This window comes from Echinococcus granulosus, assembly GCF_000524195.1.
Source record: "Echinococcus granulosus chromosome Unknown EG_S00001, whole genome shotgun sequence".
NCBI lineage: Eukaryota > Metazoa > Platyhelminthes > Cestoda > Cyclophyllidea > Taeniidae > Echinococcus > Echinococcus granulosus.
Window position 1 is genome coordinate 1091224 of NW_020170381.1, and position 19909 is coordinate 1111132.

The window sequence follows — 19909 nt, forward strand, 5'->3', positions numbered from 1 at the left end:
ATCCTTGAAAGCATAGTTAATTTAAGCCGGTTTTTTCTGCACCCTGTACTGAGCCGTGACCATAGCATGGCCTCTCTCGTAAGGCTCCAGAGTAACCTGCTCCCGAGGAGTGAATTGTTGTTTCCGTAAAGTATCGACTTCTTTGGCAAATACAACTTCAGGTGCAGCTACCGAGTCAATGCAAGAGGCCTTGATAGATATCACCGCATAGCCACCATTTTTTAGGAAGTGCTCCGCATTAACAGCGACAATACGTGATTGATCCGGTTGGGCAACATCAGCAAAGATACAATCAACCATTCCTAGAAAGTGGAAAGGGGCACGAACACTTACCGACCAACATCCTGTATTTATGCGGATGACGGGCGTCCTCTATTATTGGCACGATATTTGTACGGTGTTTCGCGACATTCAGCAAATCGCGGCCAGAACGGTGTGAAAACTCGACGGCATAGACAACTCCCTTGGGACCAACTAGGTCAGAAACATGAGAGACGGTGGTCCCACTAGCAGCTCCCAAATAAAGAACACGGCTTCCTGGGCGCATGTGAATGTGCTCCAGACCGTTGATAATACCAGCGGCTAACTTTGAACGGAAGGGATTCCACACACGATATTCAACCTTTGTGCCGTTGTCACCGTCAACACTTATACGTTTTTCACCGTAAACTGACTCGCCCGTGACTAGATTGCGAGTAACAAGGGCATCCTCCTTCCCTTTGGCAACGAATATTCCTTCGTGACGATGAGGCTCTATGAATACTTTCTTCCCTCCTCGCATTCCTCCACGAAAGCCACCATGTCCGCGAGGTGCTCCTCGTCCGCCGCCTCGATCACCACCGCGACCACCACCTCTAAAACCCCTACCTCCACCTCGAAAACCACCTCTGTCACCCTCACCGCCATAGCTGGAACGACCCCCACGATCTCCACCGAAGCCGCCGCGTCCCCTGCCCCCACCTCGATCGCTAAATCTACCGCCACCGCGATTACTGCCACGAAAATCTGGGAAATATCCTTAATATACGGAAAGCGAACCTGGCCTGCCCATATTTCCGCTTAGCGTGTGCCCCAATGAATTGGTCACACCTTAAATACCCCAATTCAAACAAATCACGTCTTCCTGCAAAATTCAATTTACGCCGAAGACATTATGCTAAAGACATTTATACCGCGAATATAAATAATAAAACCGCTGCACCTGTGATACTCTAATACATTTTGCACGATCCTATATTTCAATTTTTAATTAAAACCTACAGGAAGAATCCGAACTACGTTCTTGTTTTGCGGCGTTCTCCAATGTCTAGATCTTTACTTTTCTGAAGTTAAAATAGGCAAATATTTGGCTTGCGAAAAAAATAGTCCGTGAATCGCTTGCCCACATAATTAACACAGGCGCATGTACAGCGTTAGTTGTTTAACACTCGGTTTCATTTAAGGGTCAATTTGGGTCCCTAACCGTGCCTTTGCCAGGTCAGCTGGCCATTTGGCCATACCAGTAGCCGCAAGTCTTTTTGTATGTCAGATGTGTATATTTTGCCCTAAACAATATGTCCTCTTTCGTTTACAGAGAAGTATCGGTGTGCCACACATACACATTCTGGCTCTAGCGTGGGGCGTAAATTCTTATGCCATTTCTTTTACAGTGAATTTTATTGTTGAGCATCACCTAATTTCATGCGTTAAGAAGGAAAAAACTATGACTATGATGTAGCGTCCCGGGACTACTCTGAAGACGAAAGAGGGCGTACTACTTAGGCGGAATATGTAGTGTCGGTTTGTAGTAGGGCTTAGAGCTGCCGCAACGATCCTGAGGCCAGCTCAACCGACTTAGATGAAATGGCAGAGATCCAAAGTGGTTCTTTATTAAAGCCATGAGTTACACAGCCAAAGTACTACAATAATGCTTTCAAACCGCTTGAACTCTAACGGAATAGGTTTTTGCGAAAATCATTTTTTTCTTGGTGCCGTTTTCTAATACGCAGTGCTGATTTTAATTTGATTCCTATTATTTCTTATCTTTTACGAAATATATTTGGCATATCAGTACAGAATAAAATTCAATACTAGCGTAAGATTAATAAATGCTAACGCTGTGGATAGTGCTGCACTCTCAAAGCGGATGTGCGAACGAGGAAAATCGAGGTGCCCTTGTGAATAGTGTACGAGCAAATAAAATATCAAACCTCAGAGCTTTATACTAGCCATATCGATGCTACATTCAAAATAAATGAATCTCTTTAACATTACTTCAATGCATTCTGTTGGTTTTGGAATTCGGTAGTTTCCACAGCTACGAAATGGTCTCCATTACAAGAATCCTATAAAACACTTTTTGCCATACAATTTTCTACACTTTTAAATAGGTCGTAAGCGGGATTAGTTATTTTAATTTAGAATGTACTACCCAGGACACAAGATTGGTTTACCATGAACAAATAAATTTTGCCCTCTTGCGGTTTCTTCAGCTTGAGCAATCAATAAAGCTTTCCCTAGTTCAACAAGCTCACCACAAGGAAGTGACCATCCTTTTTTCCTATAACTCAAAATATGCATTGTATCCATCCAATAGCGAAACCGAAAATGCAGCTAGATCACATTACTAAGATAGCTTTACACTTCCACTATATTTTCAAACAGCAGTTCTCCTACACACTCTTGACAAGCGTTTTTTTTTTCTATCTTGGTTCAAAACACAAAAATAGTAATCTAACTCAACAATTTCACGTTTAGAATGTAGCAGTTTGAAGAACGCGACCAGTTTTCAAGTGCTAATGAAAAACTGCCTTGGAAAATGCTAGGAATCACAAAATTGCAAATGAAGGGCTTAATTTGAAGATGAAGGACAATAGAACATCGAAGATTGTTCAGGGTGTACAACAACTATACCATCTGGGAATTCAAGCCAATTGGCATGTGTGAGAAGGTACCTTGGTGAGGAAATCTGCAACGGTCGAAGAGGGTGAAACGTTGGAGCTAGGTTGGGAATAACGGTATATTAAGATTTCATGAAGTTGATCTCTCAGTGTAGGTGAGCGCTACAGCCAGACACCGATAGGCATCGCTTCCTCTTCCGCCTGTCGAATAGTGGTGCGTATGCGAGCGAGGATGTTAGAGAAACGATCACTACCCGTGTAGTCGATGTCGCCGCGCTCCCATGCGAACATTCGCCAGTCCGGCGGCGGAGAATGCGGTCGGTGGCGATCGCAAAAGTATTGGGACCCTTTCGAAAGCTAAAAGCGGAACAATAAGGAACAAATTACCTATCCTATCTTCGTCTTCTTCCGTACATACGCACTGAGTCACGAGATTGAATAAAGATTCAAGACAAATCCTGATAATCTTTGCGTTCTCCTAAATAGCATAAAAATGAATTTCATTCAGTTTAATGAGGTCATAACTGACTGAGACTGGAGATGGCTCTCACCGTTTTTTGTGGTATTTGGTGTGAGGTCACAAATAAAAGAAAAAGATCTGACAGGGTAATATTTTAAACAGGTAGAGCGAAATTAACAAAAAGCCGGTGTCACCACCGGAAGAACGAATCACATTCGGACATTCTTCACCATTTCTTATTCAGGGAAATATCCAAATTAGTAATGAAGACAGTGCGCTTATTTATATGAGAGGATGCAGGATCCGCTGCACCGTCATAATATTGTATGGGTGCTAAAAACTTTTATTCGTGTTTATGGCAACTTCGAATATAGGTGCCGTATCGGACATAAAAATTAAGCATTGTATAGTATGGTGAACCGACATCGTTCTGACCGATAAATGAATGACATAACTTTGCCACCAACCGTGAGACACTGGGTCACTTAACACTGCCTTTTCCGGAATACGCAGCATTTATGCATTTCGGGAAAAAATTCCTGTTATTAATAAAATTTACAACACTAGGGCATGTTTGATTTGGCAAACGAAAAATAATCCCATCAATGAGTGGGCAGTGGTGTGAATATCATAGAGGTGCTTGACGTTTCAAAGTAGCCAGGTAGCTGAAATAATTTGGAATAGCATATCAAAAAATATAAACTGGCTATGCTTTTCAAATCCTGATGAAATTAGATCGGACAAGGGAAAGCGAATGCTCGGTGGAGTCCCTGGGTTTAGGCTAGAGGATAGTATGACCTCACGTTAGACGGTATTTTCGCCACCACAAAAAATAAATCAACTAATTCTTATGCCAAAAATGATTTAGCCGAGACTCCATTTGAACACATACTATAAGGAAACGAATTTATTATAATTCAATCAACAAATTTAGCGCATGAGGCTGTTTAATACGCTTCATGAAAATGTATAAATACGCTACACATGAATGAACCCTTCATAAAATGTTAGCTCACTTTCTTAGGAGCATTTTGGGTTTTGACTGTTCGAGGCAGCCACGGTGCATCATTCACGGGAGTATCTTCAACTTCATGTTCAACCGTCCTTTTTGGTTTATGTGATTCAAACTTGCTTCTTTCGTAAAAGTCATTTAGACCTTCCCCTTTTCTCGGTTCTAATGCCTTCGATCCTTCCTCTGACATCGACATCGGGGTGTTCAGAGAAGTAATCTCGCCCTGTCGGGAAGCCAGTGCATCCAAAGCTGGTTCTTCGAAACTCGTAACATCAAGAACCTTTGACTTAGGAGTTGTGGTTATGGTTTTAGTGTTCGGGTTTGTTGTGGTTGACACCATTGCTAGTGATGTCATCGTGTCTACCTTTAACTGCATCTGCCTAGTGCCTGGTGTAGTTGCTGAAGTTAATGATACGGGTAGCACCGACCCAAAAATTATCTTGTCATCCTTCTTTAACTGTTTTCGGCTCTTGTCCGGTGCGACGGTTAAAGTCGATACAGACGTCGAGATTGTTGAATTTTTCACATTGTTACCCTTTGATTGCAATTGCCCTTTGTTCATCTTAGTTGTCAGGGTTGACTCCAACTTTAGCGCTGTTGGTGTTGTCGTGTCTTCCCCCCCTAGCTGTGTTGGGCTGGTGTCTGGTGTGGACATTGGAAATGGTGCAATCGTTCGCATGTTTCCACCCTCCTTTAACTGCATTTGCTTTCTGGCTGCGTCAAGTAATTTACCACGTTCAATAGACTTTCCCCGACGCCTTTTTTTATTTAATTTTCCCCTTTGGATTTGGTGAAGGCAGCTTTTTTTTTCCTTTTTACGAGACTGAATTCCACTTGCCTTTGAAGGCTCCTCGATAGCCACAATTGGGAATGTCAGCTTCTGCGAACCCCTGATTAATTCGGACCCGAGAGGCAAGAGCGGTGTTGAGCGGCGCCTCACGCGAGTAGCCACTGAGAGCAATGACACCGGGGAAATAAGATCCCGATGAAATGGATCCACAAACTGTCTGCTCCATTGAAGTTCCTTGAGACACTCACAACACATCGGGTTGGGCGCAAAGAAGAGCGGATCCTTGTCATTCCTTGTTTCTGGTGGTTCTGGCGGTGGCGGCGGTTGAAGTGACAGGGATGACTGAAAAGATGAAGCATCCCGCTGCGTTTCTACATGGTCTTGTCCAGACAGCGGTGGTGGAGGCGACAGCTTCACATAGTGCTCATGATGCGTTTGATCATGCCATTGTTGTTGCTGTTGATGGTGTTGATTGTGATGACACATTTCATTCTGCCGATGCTGTTGTTGTTGAGGAAGGGAATTCTTTTGGTGCGCTGGATCGTATTGTTCCTGGTGGTATTCCTGAGACGTAGGTTGAAAACAATGTTTCTCATAGTGCGGTTGCTGATTTTCTTCATGATGATGATACGCTGGCTGCTGATGGTAATGTGAATCATGACGTTTATGCGCCATTCTGTCCTCGAAGTACTTGTGGCACAGAGGTTCTACATGTTTTGGAGGTTCCTCGTACACGTAGTACTCTTCAAATCGCTTGGCCTCGTCAACCCGCTGTCCGCTGTGTAAATGATCAAATGAGGTATCGTGAAACTCGGGATGATAGTATTCATTCTCGAAATGAAACTGGTTTTGTTCCTGGTGCTGGGACGCATGATCTCTTAGCGGCGTCGGCGGCGGTGGCGAGAGCGGAACCGGTTCGAATGTCGTTGATAAGAACTAGAAACATCAAACAAATACAACGTGTAGATTTCAGTTATCATTAAGTATTCGTTACGCTGCTACACGACCGACGTGTATCATAGTCAGGTGTTACTTGTACTAATTGTGCTTGAAAAGACATGAGGCAAAAATGGTAGGTTACATTTTAGGCAGGTCAAAGCTGGATAAGGAATGGAAAGGAGCAAGGGAGTTTCATGTATTGCAGTCACCAAGTTGAGAATAGACTAACCATGCCATAGCTTAGTTGATGCTTCACTCTCTTGAAAAATATGGCCCACCACAGGGCTAGGACACTGGTCTGTTCGGCATCGGTGAAGTTAGTGTCGGAGCTTTCAAGGCGCTCGATGGCGTGACAAATTGCTGCGTCGTTAGCAGCCAAGCTGTATCTCCAGGGTTTCTCAAGACCAGCAAAGTGAGCCACTTTCACCTGATTCCCAAACTTCTTCCAAGCCGGTGCACGTGTGTAGAAGACGAGCCGGTCATTCGGCGTCACCCAACAGGAGCAGTTGTAGGCAAAGGGCAGGTGCTTATCCAATGTTTCCGTACTCCAACCGTTGAAGTACTCGTTGAGAAGTCCCTACAAAGAAAAGACCCGTTGAGGACAATGAGGAGCCGTGCAGGTACTTGAGTGCTGGGGATGCCTGCAATCCCAGAAATACGTTCCTGCTAGATTTCCCAAAGTTCCAATTGATTAAGAATCTCCGAATATTCTAGAGTGCCATGCTCTCGCTCGTATCGAGAAATATATTCTAAGCGTACCGATAACCATTCAAAGACCAAGGTCAACCAATCCCTACAAGTACATGTGACTGAACCCGTTGGCTGACAGACAGACACACTAACACTCAGGCATTCCCTGCCCTCTGACCACCAGGCGCATACGCACTGACCGATTTCTCCCTTGTCTACTCATTGGGTCAGTAGGAGAGAAATCTGCACTAAGACCTTCAGCTACTGACTATTGGGTCAGTGGCCTCGGTGAGATGCATGCGACTAGCGCTTATAGACACGAGGTTGTGACCACTAAATTGGCGACTCAGTCAGTTATTGAAGTGGGTGAATTAAAATCAAATAATGAACGAAGCTACGGGTAGAAGCGAATCTTACGAAAATCAGGAAACATGACAAAATAAAGGGAAATAAAAGGAAACTTGGATTTTAGAAGATAGATTTCAAAATCTCGCATAAGGAAATGTATCGTGGGCTTGTCGTATCAATTCTGATAGGGTATACTAGAGTACGATGAGAAAGAATTGTAGAATGAGACGTTTCTAGAACATACACTGCCCCAGCAAACTTGGCGTTAATTACCAAGAAGTCCCAAGCTAGTAAAATTTGGAGCAGTCCATGTGTATGAAAGTTCATTCGATTCCCCCGGGCTGATATCAAGTCCGCTTTCACGTTATGCCGAAAATGAAAATGAACTTAAAAAAAGATTTACTCAAGTCAGTCATGACACGTGCAAGATGGATTATGTAGAAATAAGGTCAAGCCGTCGATAATTAACTGGTTGCCCTATAAAATTTCACTCAAGTGAAGCCAAATACCAGAGACCATCCGCTAACAGTCGTGGAAGGTGATATCCTCTAAAAGCGTGCTTATACGCTCCATGAAAAGTGCAAAAAAAAAATAAACGAGGCAGCCATGAGCAAACCTCAGAACTTAGCAAGTGACACTACTGACACTTGGCATCATCAAGACCCGTTAAAGTTGAAAGTCGTGCGTTAGAGCCTAGAGATGGTCATAAATAAGGAATGTAGTCGATGCGATTTCAAACACGAGCACCCCGTTATTGCATGCACGTCTTTTATCCATCAAACACCTTAGAATGCCAAATCACAGTATATTAACAAATACGTATCACCGGAAGCGTCAAATAATTGCAAATGGCGCTCACGAATTCAATCATTAGCCATTCCTCAGACTCGTCGTTTGGCCAATCGTGCCTGCGCTACTTTCCGTGCAACAATAAAGTACAACGATAGGGAAGAAGCTTTTCTGATGACAAAGCCTGTAACAACTAAAATAACTGGGTCCCTCAAGCAAAATCCGATCCATTTAGGTGGTTTCAATTAATGCATTAATAGGTTCATTATTTGTTAAGCAGTAGCGGGGTCCAAATAGTCCGGAGTTGGGTTGAATGTGTATAACTCCCTCGCCATGCACATGACACATCCCACTCTCACTGCATTGGTGGCCGGAACCTGTGAACCCGACCACTCATTTTGTCTTTTTTCAAAGCAGAAAAATTTGAAAAGATAATACATTAGGAAATAAGTGAACTACTATAATATTACCTAGAATGCCTTTTTACAAACAGGATGCTGAGTAAACTGGGATAACCACTTCTAAGTCATTTCTTATAGATTTTTCGGCAGTTTGCAAGAAAAGTTGGCGGCTAAAAGCATTAAAGCAGCGTGCCTCCAAAAGCACGATTATGTTACGGCCCTGTGTTACATTTAAAGGGAACAGTTAGTGAAAAAAACTTAATCGAATCAGGTAGTGTAAGATAATGCTTTTATGAATTAACGCATGCCATGATCAGAGGCCAAACGTCTTGTCTATTAAGCACGGCAAGTCACGAAGCCACTTTATAACTAAGAGAATTGTTGGAAAAGGACGTACCTGATCACCACCATCGAAACTGCCCCTAGTCTTGGCCAGTTCGGACAAATCTGAGAATGTTTTTAAACTAGGACGAAAGACAAAGACCCCCGAGTTAAACATGTCCGGCCAGCTGACGTCAGGGGTCGCGCTCAGTTCCTCGCGCTCAAAGAGTTCGTCAATATTTTGCAGAACCTACGTGGAAGTACAACATGAGTCTCAAATAGTAAAACAATACAAGGGATATAATACATCCGATCCGAGCAGTAGCCAAAGCAGGTGGTTTAATAGTAGTGCTCATGTAGCCAATGATACTGTATTTCTGCCATATTATAACGTTAAAGGGCCCGAGTGTTGTTCCAATACTTCCCCGGATAACATTGTTGAAATGAATTTAGGTAGTTAACAACATTTGAATAAAAGGATTTCCTTAATGGGTAAGCGTTATGCAGCTGGAATTTGTTTCACCAGCACCAAGTAATCAGGCACTTTTCAACTTATGATTAGATTTTAATCTACGAAAATAGGGTGGAACCCTGATCGCAGAGGGGACAGGACTAGAGCTCATCTCCCTCATTAAGATTGGTATCTAAACAATTAGTGAAAAATATGCGTAAAAATAATAATCGCTTTAGAGAATTGTAAACTGTTTAGAGTTGCAAATATTTGCAGTAGTGATTTGTCGCTTTAGAGAAAAGGAGATTTACCCCACTCAATCCAAGGAAAGCCAAGATAAACGGTTGCTTATTGTTTCAACTGTACTTTAGAGCACTGGCACAAATGAAGGCAGTTGATTACATGCGTAACTATTTTTCCACTGCAGATTATGTTAGTCAATAGGACTGACTACACGTACGAATTCTCCACAAATTCATTTCGCAATTCGATGATTAAAAAAGTAGCTAAATACAGTGAGACGTATGTGACTTCCAAACTTCAAACATTTCGCATTTTTTGTATTATAACACCCGTGATTAGACATTAGTTCATACGGAAAACCGAATTGCGCTTTTTTATACACTTTAAAACATGAGGCTCGCAGTCAAGCCGGGAGGTCCTTCGTCTCGCACAGCATGGGCGTGCGGACAGTCAGCAATCTCTAACGAAATAATTTGTGTACTATTCAAGGTTGAGTCGCAGTACCTTAGTCTTGTCAAGAACTGTACACAAAGTACAAACAACCTTCATCAGCACATAAACAGGAAATAACAATGTGATTAGACCATTTGGCTGGTTATATATCATAAACAATGCCACTTAACAGCCTATTACGAACGACTATGTATCACTCCAGAGAAAAACCGATAAGCACCAAAGGTAGAGCAGCAGCATTGCAAAAATACTAACCACTTATAGCTGATAGTTCATGCTGCTGCTACTATAAATTTCTTTCAGCTATTTAATTTAGACTAATTAAAAAATTTGCTTATGTTATGCATGCGAACCCTACCAAAAAATCGATTCTACAAGTATTTTTATTTCTGCTTATCTAAAGAACAGCTCATTCTCCAAAAGCCGATCAGCGTGTCTTGTAAACATACAAGGTTTAAATACAGATGTAAAACAGCTAAATTACTCCATAAATGAGAGAAAAGATACCATTCGACATTATCCAATGTAAAAATAGTTAAATACTTATCGCATGGAAGTAGATAATCTCAGATTAATATTCCCAATAATGGCACGCTAAAATTTAACGCCCTTAAATAGCACAAAAAAGACTTAGTTCGTAGAAAATCATTACTCCACATAGGAAATCTCCTCAACCCATTTCGCATCTAGTTGAAATCATCTTAGCACGGAAGATTGTTGTTCTTTGTTTCGAATATCATCTGTACCATCCCTTATGGATTCCAAAAAGGCGGACAGACAGAATAAGATCATTAAGCCATGCAAATTGATCAATAAAACTAATATTTTTAATCACACTGGAGCATCCACAGCAAGAAAATTATGAAAAGAACAATTCCTTCGGAAAAAATAGACCATTCTGCATCCAAGAACACGCTTATTGAGACGGGCTCCCGAAAAATTGCAAATAGGCCAACTGAAGAAATGGAAGCAGCCAAAGAGGCTACCTTATTACAACACGTCATGGTTGCCCAAGATTCATGAGTGATATGTCGCAAATTGAAAAAAATCTTCAAAATATATTAAATACGATTATAGTAGATTGATCTAATGAAAGTAAGGCACTTCTTGCGATAACGCTTGTACGGTGATGAAGCAAAAATCAGATTTAAAGAGTTGACCCAAGCCAACACGACCCCACATAACACAGATGTGATGGATATTATTCTATATTACCATTTCTAGAAAATGTTACTGTAGTTAAAAAGCAATTATTTAATGAACCAGTGCCATGAAAATCAGACTGTACAGCGTATTATTTTGAACTAGAAAAACATTTTCAGCTTCGACAAAACCGTAAAAACCTAATAGTATTTACGTTTAGAAGTAATACGCGCATTTTAAAAAAGATTACCTAATCAATAATGAAGTGAAATGGACAATCGAGTACATAAGTGCAATAAAGGCCTATTCTAGACATTAAGACTTCCCAATCACCACCAAAACATGGGTAAAACGATTTGCTAAGTACCTATTCATACGCAGCCAACAAATAAAGGCAAAAATGGAGCCAACCAAAGAGGCATACTTACGATTGTGTCAGCATCAAGAAACACGCATTTTGAGAACTGAATCAACTTCCAGCAGTAGAGCTTTGTGTATGTTATGCCCAAATTTAGTCGTCTAAGCAATTTAAGATTATGTTCATCAAGGCTTTGAAGAGGTTTCACAACAATAACGCTGTCATAAACACCTTCCAAAATTTCTCTAAACATAAAAGCAAATAATGACTGTCAATGCCAGCATGACCATATGCAGGGTTCAGCATTTGCTGACACAAAACTATATCTAAAATGCCAACAAACAATGAGATATCAAGATTTTTGACATGCTTATTATAAGATATGCAAGAAATGAATTAGAATTACCAGGAAAACACGGAGTACTGAGCAAAATGATCACTTACCTAAAACCATGTGAGACACCTTCGGTGATAAGAATAGCCATTTCCTTGTTTGTTCCTGCTCGCCTTAGCGAATAACCCAAAACCAAAGCTCCAATGGCATATTCATCATTAGTTGCCAGCGTGACATACGAATGTCGTTCATCTAATCAAAAATGATCACTTGAAAACAGTCAAAGCCATGTGCCCCAGAAATTCTTAAAAAGTGACGCAAAAAATGCTGAACCAAAAATACTTTTTCAAGAATCGAAAGGAATAATTAGTTAAACGCTTAAATTTACGCAGAGCCATCCCGAAACACTATTCAAAAGCGTGAAGCGGCACCTACAAAAGGTACATTGATTGATTTAAGCAAATGCATTAGGTGAATAGCATTTTCTATTCTTTAAAATCTATTGCGAATATATCAATAAAAACTATGTCTTATAATTTTTAATATATTTTTTAAAAAATATATGGTTTAGACACACGTACAATATATTATTTGCTATTTGGGCCTAACATTTCCATTAGGCTCTTTTAGGGCTCCGCAATTGCATCTTATTTAAAAACCCAGTTAGCGGTTTATGTTAGTTTCTCAAATCCAATTTGGTAGAGCAAAAATTCATATTCTGCGCAAATATTTTCATCCATCGTGATTGAGAATGTGTCTGACGGCAAAATTGCCATATGCTCCTAACTGGCATTAGGACAACTCATTCATAGATCCTCAATACAGCTCCTATACAGGGCGGAAACACGGATTCTGTAGAGTTGGCAAGAGGTAAAAGTGACATTGCGCCCAAACACCGCCTCAACTGGGCGGAAATTCGACAACTAGCACAGCTAACCTATAAACTTTTTCTTACACTGCTGGTTGTGATGTAATGGCTGACACAAAAGTTATCTAAGGAGACCGCAAAGGACGACGCTCCAAAGAGGAGGGCCTGCGTAATAGGTTGGTTGTTTAACTCTTGATAAAAGGTTTGACCTACTGAATCTTTCTTGAGCATTTTTGTCCTTAAACCATTTCAAAAGTTCCTGGGCAAAATATATGTACTTTTTGTAGATAACTAATATGTGCTTGGAATGCACATTTTACATATGTCCTTTTTTTTCAAAGCGGATGGAATGGGGTAAATTTTTGCACCGATTGATGTGGAGTGGTGGCTATTTTGACTTTTTTATAAAATGTTGTCAGTTGCTACACGCTGCAAAAACAAAACTATTGTTGGCTTTAGGCGGCTTTGTTGAATGCAAGAGCGGAAGCTGCGGTTTTTGTGGGGAAATGTCGGTTGACGGGGACGGTGACCATGTTATCGTTTGTGATAATGGAACTGGAGTATGTTTTAACAATAACCATATGTTTTGCTAGTTTGTGAAATGCGGATTCGCAGGGTCTAACTTTCCTGAGTGTATATTTCCATCCGTTCTCGGTCGTCCTATACTTCGTGCATCTGTTAAGGTTGGGAATGTGGAGGTGAAAGATCTTATGATTGGCGACGAGGCTAGTGAATTGAGATCCATGCTCGAGCTTTCTTACCCAATGGAGAATGGTATTGTTAAGAACTGGGACGATATGAAGCATCTATATGATTATACGTTTGGCCCATCAAAATTAAACATCGACACAGAACATGCGAAGATTCTTTTAACTGAGCCCCCGTACAATCCAAAGCAGAATCGGTTGAGGATGATGGAATTAATGTTTGAACACTATGGTTTCAATGCAGTTTATGTTGCCATCCAAGCCACTTTGACGCTTTATGCCCAAGGTACCTTGAAGGGCAGAAATTAGTGCATTGGAATGCTAAATGCCTGTATTCTACGAATAAGTGAATTCACCTTGTAGGCCTGATGACTGGCGTCGTCGTGGATTCCGGTGACGGTGTTACCCATATCTGCCCCGTTTACTCAGGGCACACACTCACACACATAACAAAACGTCTTGACGTTGCCGGCCGTGATATTACTCGTTATTTAATAAAGGTAAACATTGTGTAGGGTATCGAAGTAATGCTTTTATTAACCATAATGTCACAACTTTTGTGATTGCCTTGTAGTTGCTCTTGCTCCGTGGCTATGCATTCAATCAAACTGCCGATTTCGAAACTATTCGCCAGATGAAGGAAAAGCTTTGCTACGTGGCATACGATGTACAACAAGAACAGAACCTTGCTTTAGAAACAACGGTGTTGGTTAAAAAGTACACGGTGCGTTCAGTCTATTAACATTCTTGACTTCGGTGGTTAGTATTGCGGTTCGTTTTTTGATCAGCGGATCGCACTTTACGATTTTGTGCAACGCTGTTTGTCGTTTCTATACCTAAACTTATGTTGATCGTCAATTCGTGCTTAAAACACTTAATTTACGTACATGGGTTCCGTCTGTGTTATTCATTACCTTTTTCTATTTTCCAGCTTCCTGATGGACGGGTGATTAAAGTTGGTGGTGAACAGTTTGGGGCGCCAGAGGCCCTATTTCAGCCCAATTTGATTGATAAGGAAAGCGTCGGTATCTCCGAAATGCTGTTCAATACAATCCAGGCAGCACCAATCGATACGAGGCCCGAATTCTACAAGTACATTGTTCTGAGTGGTGGTAGCACCATGTATCCTGGATTGCCTAGTCGACTTGAACGGGAGCTCAAACAACTTTACGTTCAAAACGTTCTGAAGGGCGATGCCAGCGGACTTTCTGTAGGTCTTAATTTCTTTATGACTTTCGTAGTCTAAAGTAATTTGATTCATCAAAGGAATATTCATTAATCCGAGATATTTCTTTGGTCTCTGAAGTTTCCAATTTAAGTTAATGTGTGATGCTGGAATTATTTGAGTATTGCTTATGAAACCGTTAATTGTTTCAGCTACTCTCTCACTGAAGGTTTAAAATTTGTCCTAATCTATAGTTCGGCATGTTCTTTTCCGCATAATTTAATGAAAGGACATTTCCTTGGCAGTTGGTTGTGAGACTATTTAGATTGTTTGCTTTTGTCACAAATAGCTCGCTTCAAATGTTTCACATTCTAGAATTTCGATAGTTCACAAATTGACTCACATCATTGTTGATTTAAATCTAATTAAAATTGTGTTCTTAGGTATGAAACAAATTGAAAAATTTGTGTTTGATGGATAAAGATAAGAGAAATATAAAAGAAATGATTTAGGCTTTAGTAATGTTGTGATCTTTGTGTCTATTTCAGAAACTGAGAATCCGAATTGAGGATCCACCACAACGCAAGCACATGGTGTTTCTTGGTGGTTCAATTTTGGCTCGTTTGATGCAGGGAGGATCGGCCAACTGTTGGGTTACTAAGGCGGAATGGAAGGAGCAAGGTGGGCGTGTGCTTGATCGTATGGAAGGTGGTCAGTAAGGGCATCACCATTCGCATCCATCATCGCTGATTTCCTTTAACTTGCTTCCAAGCTGAGCTTCAAGACCTTGGTGTCTTGTAACCAGTCTGTCTCTTTTTATGAGATAATTCAGGCCCCTTATCCTGATTTCCTTCGTATCCATCACGCGAGACTTTTGATGCTCACTATTTCTTAATTCTGGTGACGGGCTTATGCCTTTGTATAGCTTATCAAGTTGTTTTTCGGTTAGCACATTGGGGTCGTAACTCTGGGTGGCTCTCTTCTTCTCAAGGGTTGCGGCGCGGAGTCTCGCCGTGGACGCCGGTTTTGCCCGGTGGGGGGGGGGGGGTGCGCCTTGTGATGCTCATGCGTTATACGGGCGGGGGTGTGCCAGTTTTAAGCAGTAGGGTTGAGACTGCTTGAATCCAGCAAGAAATACGAGATTTTATAAATGGTAGAGATGAGGTCAAGTGTGTGACAGTTTAAATGATCATTTCATTATATTTAATGGGTTTTAAAAGATGTAGAGGCCAAAGGCGACTGGAGTTCTTCGTACATTGCTCAACAGTAAACACGTAAAATTTTCGTAACAAGGTTACAATACATCTAATTCAAAATTTATCTTGTGGCACTTTGGTTTAGGTAACAATTCAAATAAACGTTGGCGGTAGTTCTGAGCTAGGGCATCGTGGTTGTTTGTCGTTCCGGTGCTTTTACATAAATTATGACTTCAACAAATGGTGAAACTGCAGCGACTCAGGCTGATAAAAACGTAGAAATGTGGAGAATAAAGAAACTTATAAAAAGTCTTGAAGCTGCTCGCGGGTATTGCCGATTTCTTTTTTTCATATTCGTATCAGTAATGGAACTAGTATGATATCTCTCATCATTCCGCCCAAGGATCAGGTTACTCGGATAGCGAAAATGTTGGCTGAGGAATATGGTACCGCCTCGAATATCAAAAGTAGAGTCAACCGTCTTTCTGTGTTAAGCGCCATCACCTCCGTTCAGCAGCGTTTAAAGCTGTATAATAAGGGTAATTATTTACCTTTTAACCGATGTAGTACCACCAAATGGACTCGTTGTATATTGCGGCACTATTATTACTGAAGATGGAAAGGAAAAGAAAGTAAACATTGACTTTGAGCCTTTTCGGCCGGTAAATACTTCACTTTATCTCTGTGACAACAAGTTTCATACCGAAGTAAGGGACGTTTGGTACATTTTCCCACGAAATAGGCCCTTAATGCATTGCTGACGGATGACAGCAAATTTGGTTTTATCATTATGGATGGTAGCGGCACCCTCTTTGGTACTCTGTCTGGAAACACTAGGGAAGTGTTGCACAAGTTCAATGTAGAACTACCGAAAAAACATGGAAGAGGTGGTCAGTCGGCACTTCGTTTTGCCCGATTACGTGTTGAAAAACGTCACAATTACGTGAGAAAAGTTGCAGAGACTGCGGTACAGTTGTTTATTACGAACGATAAGGTCAATGTGGAGGGTCTTATTCTCGCTGGTTTGGCCGACTTTAAAACGGACCTTAGTCAGTCGGGAATGTTTGATCCCGTAAGGGTTGTCTCGCTTTTGTTACCTTGGTTTAGAGATTGCAAGCCAAAGTGCTGAAGATAGTTGATATATCATATGGGGGTGAAAGTGGATTTAATCAAGCTATTGAACTTGCCAGTGATACTTTGGCGGGCGTTAAGTTTATCCAGGAGAAGAAGTTGATTCAGCGTTATTTTGATGAAATCTCGCAAGTAATTCTTCGTACAATATTTAATGCGGTGCCTTTTATAGGATACAGGGAAGTATTGTTTTGGCGTGGATGATACCCTAAAGGCACTTGAAATGGGTGCTGTGGATTCCCTAATTGTGTGGGAAAACCTAGCGGTCACTCGCTACGTGCTTCGTTCTTCATCAAGTGACGGTAAATTTAGTTATTCGAATGCAATTTTGAGGCCCTTTCATGGGAGTGTGTTCTGCTTATGCGTTTGATAAAGTAATGACTAGTTTTTGGTATATTGAAAAGTCGCATACGTTTCTTCATTCATGCATTGGTTGTTTCCCGGCACATTATATGATGTATTTAGTGCGTTGATGTGCTCCTTGCTTCCAATGTTCGGACCTGACATTGTTGTCACTTTTGATGAGAAACTCATCGTAATACGGCTATGTACGGTTTAATTTAATACCACATTCTTGTAAAATTTGTCTGTACATCCTCTAAGCGGTTAATTTGAGGATCAGTTTGTTTTGACGCGCCAACCGTGCACTGTGTGCATAAGGTCTCGTGTCTGTTAAATGTATGTTTTCTGAAGTTTGAAAAGTTGCTGGATTTCACTACTGGTTTGCAGAGAATTACAACTTTTATGTAGCTTTAATTATCTCGCCCTAAATTATCCTACAGAATACAGAATGGCAAATTCACTGCCCTCATTAAACTGTTGTGTAAGTAGTCTTATTCTGTTCATTCTCTAGAGAAGCGCGTCATTCATCTGAGACCGGAACAGGAGCGAGACCGCAGTCACTTTGTCGATCCAGAAACGCAAACTGAGATGGAGATCGAGGAGAGTCAGCTTCTACTAGACTGGCTCGCGCTTAGCTATCGATCATTCGGTGCTATCCTCGAAATAGTCACTGACAAGTCACAGGAAGGTTCGCAGTTTGTCCGCGGATTTGGTGGTATCGGAGGTGTGTGTTCGTATTTACTTCTTCACCATGGCAAATAAGCCCTTTAATAGATGTCACTTACCACCAGCTTCATGCAAACTTGATGGTTTGTCTGATACTTCCCTTTCGGTTCTTATTATTTTGTTAGTAACCCCAACGCAATTCTGTTTCATCATAGTCGATTTGTGATTAGTAATTTAACAATAAGCCATATGTTGTAATGTTGTGACCATTATTGAACCCGATAATTATCCTCTGTTAACCGAGCCACATAAGTATGGGTAATGCTGCGAGGGGATGCGTTAGTTTTTCGATCCATGAGCGCTAGGACGATCGATTCGAGATTCTTTGTTGTCTAATTTCGGTTAAGGATAATCGCAACCCGTGCCAGCGACTTATAGCTTTAAATACTGCATTTCCTCCATCTGCAGTCTACGCCTTTTTGTGGGTTTTGACATTGAGTTCAAGTAAGTATTATAATATGTACGTACGCTTTATCTAGCACAGTGTTAATTGCCAGTGATTAATTTTGATTTTCTACAGTAAAGAAGTCCCTTTTTTCTACAGGCATTCTTCGCTACCAAGTTGACTTTCAACATTTAGCTGGTGGCGATCTGGACTTTGACGAAGACTTTGATCTCGATGACTACTAGCGTCTGCTACTCCGTGTACACAAGATCTACCCAACGCCCCTTCTTCCTATCATCTTTTACGTTGGTAGATGTGCTAGCTTCTTTTGTTCTCTTTGTCGTATTCTTACTCGTTTCCACTCACTAATGTCCTTTTTGTATGTGTGTTGATGCATTTTTCCTGCGACTTTGGTCTGTGGTTGCACCCCCTGGTGAGTAGGACTATCTAATCCTCCCCTTTACCTCGTCCTTTATATTTGGACGTATCTTGTCCTATGTTTTGCTATGTTCTCCATTTGTGACTTACCCATGCTGGAGGGGGCATATAGCTTCGAAGTTGGGTGACATTGGAATAGAGACCATGTTTGGATATTGTGATGCGCCTGCCTTTGGTAACCTTTTTTCTTGGTGGCTTTGCCGTGTCAGTGATAGTCCGTGAGTTAGTTAGTTAGTCCGTGATAGTCTACGTCGTTTTCGATACAGTTCCGTTCTCCTTGGCTTGCTAGTGAAGCAGAATCGGGTGGTCGCAATCATCAGTTAAAGGGTTTTGATGGAGGGGTGAATGGCACCATAGGTCGATGGAGTGAGGTTTTTCGACTCAAAGTGGCTATTTTTGAAGACTCAGCGGCTGGAGGTGCGAAGCACAGCAGAAAGTCTCGCCGTAAGGTAAACATGTCGATACCGTACGAGTGAGCTCCCGAGATGTTCACTCATTTGTGCTTCATCGTGATATAATTCGACACTCGGCGTTGACGAGAAGCATTATAATTCGTTTCGGTCATTCTTTTGGTTACGTATTGTGCGGTTTGTATTATGGTGCTGAACTTAGTTGTTTCCGTTTCCGCGATTATTGACTGCAGATGTGATTCCAGTCACAACTTTCCTGAGCTTGTAATTAAACCATTTCAACATCTTTCAGCATAACAAAGGACGCATACTTTCGCAGTCTCATAAACTGAGAATAATTAAAAAATTGATCAAATGAAAGCACAAGGACCGTTTGATAACTGTCTCAAAGTGCACTTCAAATCCGCGGTTTGTACTTCCACCTGCGCACTCGAGCTAAAGTCCGCGCTGATAGTCTCAGCTCTACGGTACTGGTATGGCTTACTACTGCTTCAAGAAGACACTTAACCCAACGTCCTCAATATGATCAGATAATAACCCATGTGCTCACGATTTTGGTGTAATTGGTAAAATCAAGGACTCGAAATCTTCCGAAGGAGTGCATGCATAAAAGTACATAAAAGTCGTGCCCTAAGTTAACCACATTACACAATGTAAGCAAATGCAGCATCCTCAGTCTTCCCTGGTCAAAAAAAGCAAAAGCAGAACAAAAAACAATCAATCCAGAGAAAGTTTGGGGACTGACAGAGCGGCTCAAATATCATACAAAAGAATAAAAGTGTAAAATGCAAAGACTGAGGTGCCTAAGTAGTTTAGTAAACAGCTAACCAAAACGTACAATCTTCACGTAGACCACCTCTTCTTCAGAATGTCGCTCCTACACCTCTCCCTGCCCAACCATTTGCATCAGCCAGTTAAATGCAGTCGATA

The 19909-nt window shown here is 41.3% G+C and overlaps 4 protein-coding genes across 4 annotated transcripts; 2 read left to right on the top strand and 2 right to left on the bottom strand. All coding sequences in view use genetic code 11, as the record gives it.

Moving 5' to 3' along the window:
* Window positions 1-21: 21 nt before the first annotated feature.
* Window positions 22-8985, bottom strand: EGR_00125 (rRNA 2'-O-methyltransferase fibrillarin; the record flags this gene model as incomplete). The annotated part of the gene is made up of 6 exons (XM_024489374.1): window positions 22-302; window positions 334-1005; window positions 3056-3236; window positions 4356-6077; window positions 6310-6657; window positions 8884-8985. The coding sequence occupies 6 exons, from the start codon at window positions 8983-8985 to the stop codon at window positions 22-24; spliced, it is 3306 nt and encodes a 1101-aa protein (XP_024356052.1).
* Window positions 8986-10977: 1992 nt separating this feature from the next.
* On the bottom strand, window positions 10978-12417 carry EGR_00126 (Glycogenin-1; the record flags this gene model as incomplete). The annotated part of the gene is made up of 4 exons (XM_024489375.1): window positions 10978-11058; window positions 11348-11522; window positions 11722-11863; window positions 12399-12417. The coding sequence occupies 4 exons, from the start codon at window positions 12415-12417 to the stop codon at window positions 10978-10980; spliced, it is 417 nt and encodes a 138-aa protein (XP_024356053.1).
* A 568-nt stretch (window positions 12418-12985) lies between these two features.
* On the top strand, window positions 12986-15070 carry EGR_00127 (Actin-related protein 2-A; the record flags this gene model as incomplete). The annotated part of the gene is made up of 6 exons (XM_024489376.1): window positions 12986-13039; window positions 13073-13472; window positions 13550-13686; window positions 13761-13910; window positions 14118-14396; window positions 14900-15070. 6 exons carry the CDS (start codon window positions 12986-12988, stop codon window positions 15068-15070), a joined length of 1191 nt encoding a protein of 396 aa, XP_024356054.1.
* A 704-nt stretch (window positions 15071-15774) lies between these two features.
* Window positions 15775-18376, top strand: EGR_00128 (Eukaryotic peptide chain release factor subunit; the record flags this gene model as incomplete). The annotated part of the gene is made up of 8 exons (XM_024489377.1): window positions 15775-15875; window positions 15911-16086; window positions 16115-16254; window positions 16290-16619; window positions 16655-16810; window positions 16851-16980; window positions 17532-17744; window positions 18291-18376. The coding sequence occupies 8 exons, from the start codon at window positions 15775-15777 to the stop codon at window positions 18374-18376; spliced, it is 1332 nt and encodes a 443-aa protein (XP_024356055.1).
* Between the last annotated feature and the right edge of the window lie 1533 nt (window positions 18377-19909).